The sequence below is a fragment of the Sciurus vulgaris genome (genome assembly GCF_902686455.1).
Source record: "Sciurus vulgaris genome assembly, chromosome: 10".
Lineage (NCBI taxonomy): Eukaryota > Metazoa > Chordata > Mammalia > Rodentia > Sciuridae > Sciurus > Sciurus vulgaris.
Window position 1 is genome coordinate 76,745,346 of NC_136470.1, and position 17,209 is coordinate 76,762,554.

The following is a 17,209-nucleotide window of genomic DNA, read 5'->3' on the forward strand; positions in this document are numbered from 1 at the left end:
CTCATTTAAATAGTAGCATACACCAAGCCAGGCACCCTTGCACCCGCCTTAATCCCAGCCACTCAGGAGGCTGAGGCAGGAGAAACACAAGTTCAAGCATAGCTTGAGCAATTTAGCAAGATCATGTCTCAAAGTTTAAAAAAATAATAACCAGATGCATTGGCACACTCCTGTAATCCCACAGACTTGGGAAGCTGAAGCAGGAGGATTGCAAGTTCAAGGCCAACCTTAGCAATTCAGTGAGGCCCTAAGCAAAGTAGCAAGACCCTGTCTCAATATAAAAAATAAAAAGGGCTGAGTATGTAGCTTAGTAGTAAAACACTCCCGGGTTCAATCCTTAGTACCAAAAAAAAAAAAAAAAAAAAAATGTACACCATTTTAGTATTAAGTTTCAATATAGAGCAAAGCTCTAGAAAGTAGGTTAATTAATAAGAATATAATTTCACATTTTATGCATTTTGGCATTAACTCTGTGTGTGTGTGTGGTGATGGTGGTAGTGGTGTTAGGGATTGAACTGAGGGTTTTGCACGTGCTAAGCATGCACTCTGCTACTGAGCTGCATACCCAGGTCCATTAGCTTTTTGAACCACAACTGATTCTACAGAATTAATTTCTATGAAAAAAAGGCAGGGGGCTGGGGAGATAGCTTAGTCAGTAGAGTGCTTGCCTTGTAAGCACAAGGCCCTGGGTTCGATCCCCAGCACCCAAAAAGAAAAAAAGGCAGAATTTGGCTAGGGAAATAGATAAAGAATGTGATCCCTAGTACTTAAAAGTCAGACCTGAGGTTTGGTTTTGTTTAGTTTTGGTACCAGGGATTGAACCCAGAGGTGCTTAACCACTGAGCCACATCCCCAGTCCCCCCTTTAAAAAAAAAAAAATCTATATATATATATATATAAAGTTGTAGGTGGGCACAATACCTTTATTTTTTTATATTGTGCTGAGGATTGAACCCAGGGTCTCACGTATGCTAGATGGGCACTCTACCACTAAGCCACAACCCCAGCCCTCCCAGCCATTTTAAATATTTTATATAGAGACAGGGTCTCGCCGAGTTGCTTAGGGCCTCGCAGAGTTGCTGAGACTGGCTTTGAACTCTCAGTCCTCCTGCTTCAGCTTCCCAAGCTGCTGGGATTACAGACATTGCCCACTGCGCCCAGCAGAGGTTTGGTTTTGTTCAGATAATAATAAGCAGGGGTATAGGAGGAGAAAAGAAAATCACTGTGCATGAAATAGGCTTTAAGGTCATTTGGGTTTGCTGAGGGCATTCAGACTGGATAAAGGAATGGTTTCCAGGTGGAACCTAAACAAGGAGTTGTGGGTTCTTGGTAGAGAGCTTGGGGAATTTGTGGTCCAATAATAGCATAGGATTTAGTGATTTTTATATGTAAGAAGCTTATGTGTTAACTACTAGTAATAATGTTATTGCTGTTATAAAGAGAATTGTATATGGAGAATTCCTGAAGCATACCATCGTACTGTGAAAAGAGAGATGGGAAACAGACTTGGGCATATATTCCAAGGCAGTATGTTCATACCATGTGCCAAATGACCAGTTGGCAATGGATGCCAGGGAATATGTGTCAAGTACAATTCCAAGGCATATCTGGCTCAGCAAGACAGCATACTCTATAATGGATTAGTGATGTCTGTTGTGGGTGGTGAAGTGGGTCATCAGCATGCATTTCTTTCAGCATACTACCTCACTCTGACCACCTGAATTTTTACCTTCCAAAGAAAGTATCAGAATGCCCCCTGGGCCCTTGCCTGCCTGAGTCACCTTGGCCCTCCCCCTGCCCATGGCTTCTCACTTAATGCAAAACCAGGCCTAGTCATGTAGGCAGGAAGGAGAGATAAGGGGGGAGAGAACTGGAGAACAAAAGAGACTTTAATCTATAAAAGATGTAGGGTGAGCACACTTCTTGGGACTTTAGAACATCAGCCATGGCCCCCTTCTCCCTGCCGGGAGAAGTCTGTATTATTACCTTTAAATAAAACCTGCTTAATATGCTTGCAAAAAAAAAAAAAAAGAAAGTATCAGTACTTAGTCCTCACCTTGTGAACAGTGTCCACATTTTTTAATGTTTCTGTTACAACACCTAGCACATGGCATTTGGTCTTCAATAAACATTATAAATAAGTGATCAGTTTCCCTTTTCAGCGTAAATAACTACAATACTATACTAGAGAACAAATATATGCCAGCATCTCATGATATAGATTTTAGGGGTTTTATTGTTTATTCACCTTTTAATAAACAGTACATTCAAATAGTTCAAAATTCAAAATGTCCAAAATGGGTTAACAATGAAAAGACTTCCTCTTACCTTTGACCTCTAAGGTATTAGTTTTCTTTCCTAAAACAACTAAAATAATTTCTTATGTATCTGTGCAGAAGTTTATGGATAGCTAAACCAATATTACATGTCATAAAATATTGATTTTTTTCATTTTTCCACTTAACAATACATATAGGAATATTTAAAAACAACACATTATGATGATAACTCCATATCGTTAAATAGCTTTTTCATTCATTTATAGACATAAATAAAAATATTCATTGTACACATTTCACATTCTTTAATACTACCTTCACTTTTTGCTATAAAAATAAATCTGCAATAAATAAATTGTGCATACTTTTTGCTTTTTTCAAGGTAAATTGCTACAAGTGACATCAGGGTTATGGGGCAGCAGGTTAGTTTTTGATTGATGGTATCAACTCTTTTAGGGATGACTTTTGCTCTTTAGGGGTCCTCACTGCTTTCCCTTTCTCAATGACCTGAACAGCCCTCAGCAAACCATCCTGCAGAGCCTGGTACTTTACCATGTTAGTGATCATGAATGTGATATCCCTGATGTACATCTGTCGTGCTTTAGCAGCATAATGATCTGCCTTGTGACCATGTGCAATAAAGAAGGTACAGAGTGCCATGATATCGCCTTCTTGTAGCCCACACTCCTCCAGAACAGACTCCCACACAACTCTAATGCGCTTGTTCTTAACTTTTCGTCTAAGGACAGAAGTTAAGGTGGGAAGACCTCTCACCAGGTCTGGCAGTTTCTCAAGCACACGAGTGTGCAAGATGATGAGTACTTCAATGATGTAGCTGTATAAAATATTCAGTTCCATTGTAGTGAACCTATGAAAAAACATGAGGAACTTCTTATGCAAGGGAACACCATTAACAGACATAAAAATGCATTTGATCATTACAAACCCATTAGAAGAACCAGTTGTTGTATTTTAGAAAATACTTTAGAATTAGACCCTGCACTAACCTGGATCGCTGTGTTCTCAGGCTACCCTACCAGAAGTAATTCAATGACAAGGGAGTTTTAGTGTCCATCTATGTTCTAGTAAGAGACTCTGTGATGACATGTACCACAGTGCCTGGCATATAATATAGGTATTCAAATTGATCGTTTTTGAATGCATAAACCCAAGAAATGTAATTTCTTCACAATCTATTGGTGGAACCATATTAAATTCAGTTTTGGAATAACAACTGCAAGCTCTTAAATGCCGTAAAATTCCACTGATTTCTCTATCAATACTCACTTCAGTGCCAAAACTGCTGTCCACATCTCTTCTTGAGCTGCTTGGCTTGCTAAAGTCTTGCTATGCTGTTCAAATTTCTGTGTCAGAGTATCTTTGGTGTTGTCCAGTTCTTTGAACTGTGCTTCTAAAGCTTGGAGTTTATGGTCTACTCTATAGGATAAAAAGAATCAAGGATTAGTTTAGGTCAGGGGGAAAAAACTAAGGTTTTACTTTAATCTAAGGTATACATTATGTACAACCACTATGAAATTCAGTGTGTGTGTTGCTATGTATCAAACCCAGAGCCTTGTGTGAGCTAGGCAAGCACCCTACCACTGAGATATACCTCCAACCCCTGGGTAAATATTTAAATTTAAAATTATGAACAGATGGTACAGGGAAATAAAATTGACCAAATTATTTTATGTGCATGTATGAATGCATAAAAGGGAGCCTACTGCTATGTATAATTACAATGTATCGATAAAAAAATTGTTAAATAAATAAATAAAATCATAAGTAGATATTCCCACTTGCCATTCCCTCTAGCATTCATACTTGTTCTTTCCTTCCTTCAGACTTTTTAATTCTCTAGTTACTTGAATTAAGTCTTGTCTTTATATATATTTTATACTTTGAATATTTTATACATGCATGACTTTGATTCTCACAACCATAAGAAGTGAAACAGTCATTTTTACTATTTTATAGATAAAGAAATTGAGTTTTAAAATCCTGAGATTTAATGTCATGTAGCTAGGTAATACTAGGACCACTGTATAATTATATGGCTTTCTCTACCATATTATGACTGTCCAAATCCTTCCTTTCCTTCAAGGATCAGGTCAAATTTCACCTTCTTTATTCTCTCTCTGCCTGAAGATCTTCTTGCCCTCCCGATTCTCTTTTATAGGGTCTACCTGTATTACCTATCACTCCTCACCCTCTACTTCATTTTTTAAGTTAGCTTTTCATAAAATAAGTTCTGGGAGGAAGAAAATCAGAGACCACTTCTTAGATATCTTTATGCCTGTCCCCTAATACCTAGAATAGGACTTACCTAGAATTAATAAAATATTTCTATGTTATATAATTGACATCAGTGATGTGAACGAGATGCTGAGTCATGTAACCCAACATGGGGATCTGAGTAACTCTGAATAGCCCTGATCACCAGAGGGCACTATGGCAGCAGAATTATGTGTAACTGAACCACAAAAAAACTGGAGAAACACATCTCATTTTCCCAAAGCTATCTACCTTGTCTTTCAAGAAAGAAATGATGCATAAGAACACATTACGGGGCTGGGACTGTAGTTCAGCGATAGAGTGCTTGCCTAGCACATGTGAGGTACCTGGTTCAATCCTCAGCACCACATAAAAATAAATAAATAAAGGTATGCTGTTCATCTACAACTACAAAAAAAATTTTTTTTTTTAAAGTTACTTCCCCAGGGATCTGAATACCTTTGTGGTTGCTATATCCTTGATGATCTTCTTTTGATCCTCAGTTTCCCCAAAGGCTAATTCAGCTTCAGGTACCACCTTGCTCCTAAGCTCTAGACCTATATTTTCATCTGTTTTGCACATTTCTACCTGGATGGAAATGCCAAATTCAGCTGTCCTGAGCTGAATCTACTAACATGCCTCCCATCTTCAGAGATTAATAAGTAAGGATTTTTTCACTACTTAGATTCTATTAGCACATAGATAATCCTGAATATGAAATGTGCATTTCATAGGTGTAGAAACCTGCATAATCTAATATGAAAGCAGTCTCTGTCTACAAGTCAAAACCATATCACCTGGCATACTGCTGGTATTAACGTTTAGATTTTTAAGATTACAATGCTATAGCTCATCTCTAGTTTTAAACTCTAGGAATAAATTATAGCTTGTCGATCAGTATATATTTATAATTGCAACTTTTTTTTTTTTTTTTTTTTTTTTTGGTACTGGGGATTTGAACCCAGGGCCTTGTGCTTGCAAGGCAAGCACTCTACCAACTGAGCTATATCCCCAACCCCTAATTGCAACATTTTTTAGAATCCTCCCACCAAAAGGCATGCTCAGACCATTGTAAATAAATATTAAACGACATGCAAATCTGAGTGCAAGTCTGCTTTTACTATAGTTCCCCTTAATGACCTCACCATTTATCCAGTTAGTTGAACTGAAAATCTCAGAATAATTCTGGACTCTGTTTTCCCTCACCCTCCAATTAATGTCTCTTTAATCTATCCTCTCCTCCATCCCAGGATCTAAGCCAGCTCATCATCTGTAACCTAGAAACTGCTTTCATCGCCAATCCATCCTCCAGACATAGTTTCTAAAATACAGTTTGATTATGTAACCCAACAGATGATATACATTTTATGCCACCCAAGTTTGCCCAATAACTTTAGATGCCAAATGGGATCTCCTCAGCAGGAAACATTAAGCCCTTTCCCCTTTCCTTCATCTTCTGCCTGTCCTCTTATACATCCCAATCACTAATATGTAATTCCAAGCTTACATATGGCTTTCATGTAATTTCCTCAATCTAGATTCTTTCCTATATTTCATTTCCTCATAAACTTAACGTGCACTGGTTAAATGTTTTTCTACGAAGAGTCCTTTTTTAAATGTCAAAGGCAAAATTGAATTTTCTGTTCCATTAACCCTTCAGAAACCACCATTAGCTGTGCTCTGCACTCCTTGAGGGCAGAAATCACATTTTACACTTTTTTTTTTTGGCAGAAGAAAAGAGCTTTTATTGAAGGCTGACCAACAAGGAAACAGGAGACATGCTCAAGTCTATCCCCAGTTTGGATTATTGTAAATCTAGCATTTAGTATATGTTTAAATTGAATGGTGTTACAGCACCTAGGAGAAGATTTTTCTTTTGCAGTTAATTTACATATTTTTTGAACTTGAAAGATTTAAACCATTTCAACAGAAAATTCTAGTATATCTGTAGTTCTTTGCTTATTCCTTCTCTTCTTTCTTTGCTTCCCCATCTTCCCAGAATAGCAGACCCATGCTTATTGCCTTCCTGAACCCCTTAACAACCTTTTCATTGCCTCCTTCAAGGATATCAAGGTTGTGGTTTCATTGTTCATCTTCTTAAGGCAAAGTGAAAAGAAACAGAGTAAAGCAAAACAAAACCCAATAGATGTTTGAATCCAGGATTTTCTGCTGTTTTCCACTCAGCAACAGGCAGCCGCAACGTGAGTATTCAATCCAAATTCTGCCTAAAGGTCACTAAGTACAAGAGCTTTTAATAGCTTGTTCATCCAAATATAGTTTCAAAGAACTGATCGTGTGAACACGTGTCCTAGAATGCAACTATAACATTTGCCTGTGAAAACTGATTCACAAGGTATCAACACAAACTAACAACTTATACAATTACAATTCCGTGAATATAATTATAATTATATAATTATATATTATGTATATTATTATAATTATATATTATAATTCTGTAGAATATATATGTTCTAGTATTAAATTTGATGGAAATGTTACCCATATTTTAACAGCTTCATTATTCACTTACAAACTAAATTAAGTTTAAAGAGTGGCCTAGATCTTTTATGATGATTATGATTTTAAAACTAAAAATCTACCATTAGAAATTACTAAGTATTTATTGAGAGCTTCTAGGATTAGACTAGGAATTGGGTCCAAAAAAATAGGATTCCTGCTGGGCAGGTTGGTTTGAGCCTACAGTCCCAGCTACTCATAAGGCTGAGGCAGGAAAATCATTGGAGTTCTGGAGTTCAATGCCAGCCTGGGCAACACAGAAACAAAAAGCAACAAACGAAAACAAAACTAGGATTCCCATTTTTATGGAACGTAAAATCAATTAAGAAGATAAAATACATACTTAACAAGAGAAAGTATATAAAATGTTATATGTTGGGAAGGTATAGACCATAACTTTGAAGATGAAACAGTAGGTCATTGAAATATTGGATAGTTAGGGAAATGTTCACACTGAAGGTGGGACTTGGCTTGGTCCTAAAGGAAAATGTAGTTCCTTGGATGGGAAGAGTAGAGAAAATTAACAGAGGTGGCAAAGTAAACAGTATGTTCAGGAAACGATGAATGGGTACGTGTTGAAAAGGATTCTAGTAAGCTCAAGAAAATAACATTGAAATTGATAAGAGCCAAGTCATGTATTTGTTCATTCATTAAATAATGTATTCATTTATTCAATATCTACTGAACATCATAGATATTAATTGAATGATAAAACCCAGAATGAACAAATAGCACTATTTCAAGCACTAGGAATAAAATGATGAATAAAGCAAAATTCTCTTCTCCAGGGAGCATACTAATAAGAAGGCAGGAAATAAGGTTTACAAAAGAGTAGATAGGGATTTGTTTTAGGCAGCTTTTTCACTACTGTGACCAAAAGACCTGACAAGAACAATTTTAGAAGGAAAAGTTTATTTATTTGGGAGCTCACAGTTTCAGATGTCTCAGTTCACAGATGGTGGACTCCATTCCTTGGGGCCTGAGACAAGGCAGAACCTGCCTTCAGTTACCACTCAGTTAATCCCTATCAAGGGATTAATTCACCGATTGGGTTAAGGCTCTCATAACTCAATCACTTCACCTCTCTTTTTTTTTGGTATGGGGATTGAACCCAAGGATGCTTTACCACTGAGCCACATCCCCAGTTCTTTTAATTTTGAGATAGGGTCTCACCAAATGACTTAGGGCCTTGCTAAAATTGCAATCCTCCTGCCTCAGATGCCTGAGCTGCTGGGATTACAGGAGTGTGTTACTGTGCCCAGATAAAACTTGTATTGTCTCACAGGTGAGATTTTGGAAGACACTTCACATCTAAACTATAGTAGGATTACATGAAACTAAAAAGCTTGCGGGGCATGGTGGCACACATCTGTAATCCTAGTGGCTCAAGAGGCTGAGGCAGGAGGATCAAGAGCTCAAAGGCAGCCTCAGCAATTTAGCGAGACCTTAAGCAACTCAGTGAGACCCTGTCTCTAAATAAAATATAAAAAAGGGCTGGGGATATGGTTCAGTGGTTAAACACCTTGGGGTTCAATCATTGCCCAGTACCAAGCAAACAATCAAAAAACCCCAAAAAACTAAAAAGCTTATGCACAGCCAAGGCAACAACAGAGTGAAGAGATAATCTACAGAATGCAAGAATATTTTTGCAAACCATACATCTGACAAAGGTTTGATAGCCAGAATATGTGCAGAATTCAAAACAACCCGTAACAATTATAATAGTAATAATAATAACCCAATTGTTACAAAAAGTTCAGTCCTCATCCCCAATGCCAATCCAATAATGAGGACATGGTTTTGAGAAAAAGGAAAAATAAATTTTATTGCTTTGCTAGCAAAGGAAAAAGCACAGGGGATTCCGTCCTAGAGGCTCTGATTCTGCCCATCAGTGAGTACAGGGTCTTTTAAAGAGGTGATGTAATGTACAAAGCTGCTCTCCCCACCCTTTCCCTTGCAGCCATTTCCCCGCCTCCCAACTCCTGTCAGTCTGTGAACATCCTAGCTAGCTATTGGTTCATCAGTCAGCTTGCAAGTGTCCTTCTCCATTATTGGTCCCCTGTTAGCCCAGCGAAATTCAATTGCTTCAGGGTAGCTACCCCACCATCTTTTCTCTTGCTTTTTCTCTCCTACTCACTTGCTTTCTTTCTCCTCCTTGCTTTCCACTCTGTGTAGCGTGTGCCCTTTCTCTCTTTCTTTTCTTCTCATTTTCTCTCTTACCCTGCAGGGAGACACTTCGTTTACTTGATAAACTCCCTTATGTGATTTCCTGTGTCCGGAGTGGTTTTCATGGAATTTCTTACAGGTGATTCGAAGGCTACATTCTGTCTGTCAGGAGTTGTAATTCACTTAATAATTTGGGAGATAATCATTTCTGAGATCTTCTGGTGCCATCCCCAAGTCTGAATTATTTAGTTCCTATGGTGGGTGTGTGCTCAAGGATAGATAACTCTGCCAAGGATGGGGAAGAAAGGTAATCCTGTTTCCCCTGAGATTAGGGGGTGGAGAGATTAGGGAGGAGCAGAAAGAGAGGAAGAGAAAGAAACGTGCCCTTTAAAATAACAGTTGCATTGGCAGAGCAGCAAGGGCTATATTCAAAGCATAAACTGAACCTCTGCTACAATAATACTCCAATTGAAGATGTTTGAGACTATACAAAATTACCCTTATGAAGGTGTTTGGTGGCAGTAGCCTTTCCTCAGTGTGTAATTCTGAGGCATCAGGAGTAGTGGCAGACGTATGCTAGTTGCTGAACAAGTATTCCTGATTGCCAGAATGTGTCTCAATGTAGGAGATGAGATAGACAGTAAAATGGTCAGGCAGTCAGGGTAATGGGCCCCATTTAAGACTTTTTTCAAATGTAAAGGCAACTCCATGAAAATAATCAGAAACATTCCAAACATAACAATAAGACTTTGTCCCCGATGGTGGAGGGGGATGAAACTATGTGTGTGTATGTCTGTGTGTGTGGGGGGGTGCCAAATGGAGATTACAGGAAAATTCAAACTCAAGGACTAAAAGGACAGACTAAATTAGGTCATGGGCTACACCATTTGACCCAGCTATCCCCCTCCTCGGCCTATTCCCAAAGAACTTAAAATCAGCATACTACAGAGGTAACAGCCACATCAATGTTCATAGCTGCTCAATTCACAATAGCCAGACTGTGGAACCAACCTAGATGTCCTTCAATTGATGAATGGATAAAGAAACTGTGGTATATATATACACAATGGAATATCATTCAGCTATAAAGAAAAATAAAATTATGGCATTTGCAGGTAAACGGATGAGATTGAAGAACATCATGCTAAGTGAGATAATCCAATCTCAAAAATCCAAAGGACAAATGATCTCACTGATAAGTGGATGATGACACATAATGATACCGCTCTTTACCGGTGACGAGTCCTGCTTCCTCAGGTGTTGAAGTATAACGCCGGAGAAGCACGCTGAGGCAAACGTAGAGTGGAAAATGCAGCTTTATTAAAGAAAAGTAAAAGCAGACTTCTCCCGGGTGGAAGAAGGGGACCCAAAGGCGGAATCCGTGGGATGAGCAAATCCTGTCCTTTTTATGGGTTTTATTCTCCCATTCTCTCCCCCTTATCTCTTTCCTTCCTGCCTACGGGATTAGGCCTGGTTTTGCAGGTGAGATGTGAAAAAGTGAAAAACGGATGGGGCGGGGGAGGGCCAAAGTGATTCAGGCAGGTAAAGGCCCAGGGGGCACTAATCAGCATCTTCCTGCCTGCAGTCTGACAAGCGCAGGTAAATTTGGTTATCAATGGGTTCTGCAGGTCCTTGACATTCCATTCTCCCACAGCAGTCTCCAACTTGCAGAGGCAGATGGTTTTATGGCCTCCATTTCCTCCATCTGACCCTATTCCCTATTTCTACACTAACTGCCTGTCCCCAATTCTGGCTTCAATAATGGGGGGTGGGAGGGGTGCAAGAATGGAGGAAGGAGGCACTGTATAGTGGGAAAAGAGGGGTTGGAGGGGTGGGGGGAAGGAAAAAATAACAGAATCATTAAAACATTATTACCCTATGTAAATGTATGATTATGCAAATGGTATGCTGTTACTCCATGTACAAATAGAAACAACATGTATCCCATTTGTTTATGATAAAAAAAAAAAAAGAATAGAATGCCGCTCTAGGAAAAAAAAAAAAAGGTCATGGGCTGAACCAATAGCCTTGATACTTGTCTAATACTGTTGAGAACAGGGTGATGTCTGTGCAGCTAACTGTCTTAATCACCAGGATGCAGGCAGTTGCGACTGTACCCTCAAGAGCCAATACAGCACAAACAGGACTGCTGGGCCCCCGTGCTTATCGAGGTTGTTAAGAGATACTTGTCTGAGGAATGTGCAGCTGCCTAGAAACCTTATTTATCAAGGACAGGGGGCCTAACCCCGACTCATCTCCTGCATAGTTCACCCCTTCCCTCCTCCCTTCTTCCTCTAGGACCATTCAGTTCTGGTGGGACCCAATGAGAATCAAATAGATTGGCAGGACCCAACCAGAGGAGGACTAATGTTTAGCTGTTCAAATGTTAACCAATTAAAAAGAGCACTATAAAACTGTCTGCCTTTCATTATAAAAGCCTGCTGAACAAGGGCTCAGGGTCTTTTAGCGTCACAGGTTACCGAGTGCGCGGAGGACCAGGCTCGAGCTTGCTAATAAATGACTCTTTGCTACTTGCATTGATCGTGGTCTCTGGTGGTCTTTGTGGGGTCTCGAGCCACTAGGCACAAGAATACCTGGTTAGCATAAGTTAAAGTTTTAACCTGTACAATTAGCCCCTGATGTACGTGGCCTATAATGATTGCATCATTGTACCCCAGAAAGCCAAATACCCCCTGTAACCGAGGGTCATTTTCCCCAACCAGAAAATTAGTCCCAATGGCGCCTGAATCTGCAAAAGAAAAAAGGCCTCTCTGAATCCGTTCAGGTCTGCCTCCCATCCTTTCACACTTACAATATTGATCAATGCTTCTACTCAATAGTTAAATAAATCCCTAAACTAGTACACTTGCCCTGTGGGATCTCTGTCTCTTTTCTTCCTACTTGAATAAATCCTCCTATGGAAACATCTCTTCTGTGACAAAGTCACAATTTAATGGCGGCTTAATATGTTCACAAAATTGTGTAACCAAGTTACTTTTAGAATTTTTTTTCAAGTCCTCATTCCTCCAACACCCCCAGCCATAGGCATCCAGTCCCCTATGAAGCCAGAATTGGGGACAGGCAGTTAGTGGAGAAATAGGGGATCAAGGGTCAGATCGAGGAAATGGGGGCCATGAAAGCCACTTGCCTCTGGAAGTTGGAGACCACCCTGGGGAGAATGGAATGTCAAGGACCTGTGGAGTCCATTGATAACCAAATTTACCTGCCCTTGTCAGGGACTACAGGCAAGGAGATGCTAATTAATGCCCCCTGGGCTCTTACCTGCCTGAATCACCTTGGCCCTCCCCCTGACCATCCCTTCTTACTTTATGCAAAACCGGGCCTAATCATGTAGGCAGGAAGGAAAGAGATAAGGGGGAAAGAATGGGAGAATAAAACCTATAAAAAGGACAAGATTTGCTCAATCCGAGATTCCACCTTGGGTTCCCCTCTTCCACCTACAAGAAGTCTGCTTTTACTTTTCTTTAATAAAGATTCTTACATTCTACTCTATGCTTTCCTCTGAGTGCTTCTCTGGCATTATACTTCAACACTTGAGGAAGTAGGACTCGTCACCGGTAAATGGAGGTATCACTACTACCTGTCCCTATATATTTGCCTGTTTTTAAGTGGGGTGTGGTGGCACATGTGTATACTCCCAGCTATAAGTGCAAAAGGAGGGACAGCAGACCTGAACAGATTCAGAGAAGACTTTATTCCTTTGCAGACCTCAGGCACTGTTGGGGCCCATTTTCCAGACCTGGAAAAATGGCCATCAGTTACCGAGGGTATTTTGGTTTTATAGGGTACAATGAGGATGATGTAATCATTAGAAACTGTGCATGTGCAGTTTTGACCGGTAGGGGCTAGTTGTACCAGATCTGGAGGGAAGAGTAATCAAATCTTGCCCATTGTCATTTAGGACTAATTTGACATGGGGGAAGGTCAAGGTTTAGGGTCCAGCATTCCTTATCTGCCCCTTTCCCCCCCAGGGCCCATTGTTATCAGGAAAGAATGCCCTGGGAGAGGTTTAATGTTTGATCAATTTCCCCTACCTCCTCCCGAGCCACACAGTTCCTCCCTTTTTTCTTGGGGAGCTGTCTTGTAGAAATATTATTTTCCATAGCCTTTCACCAGCTACTTGGGAGAATGAGGCAGGAGAATCACAAGTTCAAGGCCAACCTGGGCAACTTAGCAAGAGCATATCTCAACATAAAAAATATGGAGGGCTGGGGATGTAGCTCAGTGATAGAGCATTCCTGGGCTTAATCCCTAATACTATAAAATAAAAACCCCAAATCCCACCAAACAAATAGATTTGCCTATTCTTGCCATTGTCTAGTAATTTTTTCTTTTTTTTTCCGCGGTGCCGGGGACCGAACCCAGAGCCTTGTGCATGCAAGACAAGCACTCTACCAACTGAGCTATCTCCCCAGCCCCTGTCTAGTAATTTTCATTGGATGATAGTCATTATAAGGTTTTTTTTTTTTTTTTCAATTTCATATCCCATATATTTTAACCCCACCCCCAACCATTTAAAGATACAACCACCACCTGGAGTTGTACAGGTGGCAGGATGGGCCCAATTGCCAACCCCTGTTCTAGTTAACAGGGGATTGGTGGTTCTTTCCAGGTGACTTGATTCTACTTAGGTTAAAATAAGCTCAGACAATACATTGCTTCCAACTGAGTTAGTCTCTTTTTATTCTTTTGGTAATCTCTTCCAGGGTTAACTACTTCCGTTGTAGGTGATGCAGTGTGTAGGGTTCCACACTTCAAATGTTGGCACTGCTATGAGCATGTCTTTCCCTTTATTACAAGTCAGAATTAAAACTTTGATTCTTGTTTTTTTATATTCCAGTTGCAGAAGTAGTTTTCACTGCAGGAATTTTCTGAAGACAGTCAGCTTTCTAATGGTGGCCTACAATCAGGCTCTAGCTTCTCCAGGAACACTACAGGTTGGATTTAGTTTAAACATGTATTAAACTAAGAGAACTTCTCTCAAGTGAGTTTAAATGCACTTTATTTTTAGACAACCTACATGACATGTTTTCTTAAAAAACAATGCCTCCACTCCAAATAAATCACGGTCAAAATAAATGTGCTCAAGATGGTATCAGTTCCATTTGTCTTAAGTCCGGTGTTGTGTGGATGACAAGCAGCAGCCAGTTATGATGACAGATGATAAATCCAAAGCAACTGCCAAATTTGTTAACATTTTTCCATTTCTAAACCATCCTTAAAGAAAATCATATATGGGGTCACACTGTAAGGCCCCCAAAAAGGAAACCCCAACTCTGTCCCATGGATGGACGGCAACCCCAATCAACCGCAGGAGGCGTCACTTGATGCAAACCGCAAGAGGTGTTTATTTCAGCACGCTGGGACCCAACTCGAGGAGTCGAGTCCCTAGCAGAAAATCTTGTAGGTTTATAAAGGCAGAAACCACACATCGGGAGGGGTCACACATGAAAGGGGGAAAAGGGGGAACAAAGCTGCCAGGAAATTTCAAAGGGGGTCTGGGTTTGCTGACAAAATGTTTCACAATGTTTTACAACAGGGTGTAGATTCTGGTCAATAGTTTCGGATAATCCTACTGTTTGAGCACTATCTGGCTATCAGGCTCAATTTACTCTTTTACTCTCTGTTTGGGGCTGTTTCCTGGAACAGCTTTAAGGGCTTTGTTCCATTACTGGGAGGGAAACCTTAGGGAGTTGAGATAAAACAGACAGCTTAAAAAAATGTCCATTCTTTCAACACCATCCTCACGGTAGTCCAGGAGAGCGACCATGCCATCTGGATTCATGTTTTCACCAATAAAGAACTGGTAGTGTAAGGCCCCCCCAAAAGGAAACCCCAACTCTGTCCCATGGACGGACGGCAACCCCAATCAGCCGCAGGAGGCGTCACTTGATGCAAACCGCAAGAGGTGTTTATTCCAGCGCACTGGGACCCAACTCGAGGAGTCGAGTCCCTAGCAGAAAATCTTGTAGGTTTATAAAGGCAGAAACCACACATCGGGAGGGGTCGCACATGAAAGGGAAAAGGGGGACAAAGCTGCCGGGAAATTTCAAAGGGGGTCTGGGTTTGCTGATAACATACAACATGTTTCACAATGTTTTACAACAGGGCGTAGATTCTGGTCAATAGTTTCTGGTAATCATACTGTTTGAGCACTATCTGGCTATCTGGCTCAATTTACCCTTTTATTCTCTGTTTGGGGCTGTTTCTTGGAACAGCTTTAAGGGCTTTGTTCCCATTCCTGGGAGGGTGACCTTAGGGAGTTGAGATGACTGGGAGGGTGACCTTAAGGAGTTAAGATAACTGGGAGGGTGACCTCAGACAGCTTAAAAAAATGTCCATTCTTTCACCATCACCCACCAACTGAGATTCACCTCTCCTCCAACAGCAGTCAGCAAACTGATCACTGACCTCCAGTAGAGCGCCAGCTACCTGCTGTTGCCTGGAAGTTCTCTGTCACAGTACCTGCAGGTTTGATTACACGTGACTGCCGCCATTTTGAGACAATAGCCAGGCCCCATAGGACCCCTGGCTGGACTAACTGAGCCGCATCTCTAGGATCCCTCAGCCCGACCAATCACTCCCTACCTCCGGAGTCCTCACATCGACTGACTGCTCCCTGCTGCTGAAGCCAGAATTAAGGACAGGTAGTTAGTGTGGAAATAGGGGATCGGGTCAATTCGAGGAAATGAAGCCATGAAGCCATCTGCCTTTGGAAGTTGGAGATTTCCCCTGGAAGAATGGAATGTCAAGGATCTCCAGAGCTCATTTATTACCAAATTTATCTGCCTTTATCAAGGACTGCAAGCATGGAACTGCTAATTAATGCCCCCTCCACCCTTAACTGCATGAATCACCTTGGCCCTCCCCCTGCCCATGGCTTCTCACTTAATGCAAAACCAGGCCTAGTCACATAGGCAGGAAGGAGAGATAAGAGGGGAAAGAACTGGAGAACAAAAGAGACTTTAACCTATAAAAGATGTAGGGTGCGCTCACTTCTCAGGACTTTAGAACATCAGCCATGGACCCCTTCTTCCTGCCGGGAGAAGTCTGTATTATTACATTTAAATAAAACCTGCTTAATATGCTTGCCTTGGCATGCTTCTCTAGTGTTCAGTCTTCAACATTAGAAGGAGCAGAACTCGTGACCATTAAACAGCGGTATCACCACCAGGACCCCCAGACTAACTGACTGCACCCTATCACCAGGACACCAGACTGACTGATTGCACCCTACCTCCAGGATCCCACAACCACACCAAACACACCCCACCTCCAGGATCCCTGCCTGACCAACCACACCCCACCTCCAGTACCTGCACCCAACCATGTCCACACCCTGAGCTGCAGCTCCCCATTTGCCAACACATTTGGAAACCAGAGAGGCCATCTTTGATAATCCTGGAAGCCGTAGCTCTGATCTTTAATTGGGGCAAATCCCATCCTGAGACACCTGCTGGAGAATTGAAGCTCATTGTAAGGTACCTCTCATGCATCAGACTACTGAAGACTGGGAGGTTTGAATACAATATGACTGTTATAGGGTAGATTTTCTTTTTTCTCCTTATTGAACAATTTTAAGTTCTTATTTCTTTACTTCTCTTGCTCTCTTTTCCTTTTGTTTACCTGTTCCCTCAGAGTCTCTTTCTCCCTTTTTGCATTGCTAACATCCAATTTCTTTTGATTATACTCTCATCCTTTCTATTATCTAGATCTTCTGTATATTCTTTTCTTATCCCATTAACAGCTACATCCTACATCCCTCTGCATCCTCTTTGTCCTCCATTAGAAACTGCAGACCTTATTGCAAATCTGTTTGTTATACTGAAGATAATAATTGAACTCATTCTGTTTATTATGACAATATTGTTAACATCCTCGTAGGAGCTATTTGGTCTAGGATTGCATAGTGTCTGAATTGAGCACTGCTAATATTGATCTCCCCTTAA

At 40.7% G+C, this 17,209-nt stretch overlaps 1 protein-coding gene across 1 annotated transcript; it reads right to left on the reverse strand.

Moving 5' to 3' along the window:
- Positions 1 to 2,059: 2,059 nt before the first annotated feature.
- Positions 2,060 to 6,661, reverse strand: SMCO1 (single-pass membrane protein with coiled-coil domains 1). Its single transcript, XM_079156301.1, has 3 exons — positions 6,597 to 6,661; positions 3,567 to 3,716; positions 2,060 to 3,147 (listed from the first exon to the last, which is right to left on the reverse strand). The coding sequence occupies exons 1-3, from the start codon at positions 6,644 to 6,646 to the stop codon at positions 2,703 to 2,705; spliced, it is 645 nt and encodes a 214-aa protein (XP_079012427.1). The 5' UTR covers positions 6,647 to 6,661; the 3' UTR covers positions 2,060 to 2,702.
- Positions 6,662 to 17,209: the final 10,548 nt, after the last annotated feature.

Bases quoted from the DNA above. Each gene is read 5' to 3' on its own strand.
- SMCO1 (XM_079156301.1), bottom strand. From the start codon at position 6,646: ATGAACAATGAAACCACAACCTTGATATCCTTGAAGGAGGCAATGAAA. The intron at 3,717-6,596 runs GTTGTTAAGGGG...TTTATCCTATAG, and splicing joins TTGAAGGAGGCAATGAAAAG to AGTAGACCATAAACTCCAAG. The intron at 3,148-3,566 runs GTGAGTATTGAT...GTTTTTTCATAG, and splicing joins ACAGCAGTTTTGGCACTGAA to GTTCACTACAATGGAACTGA.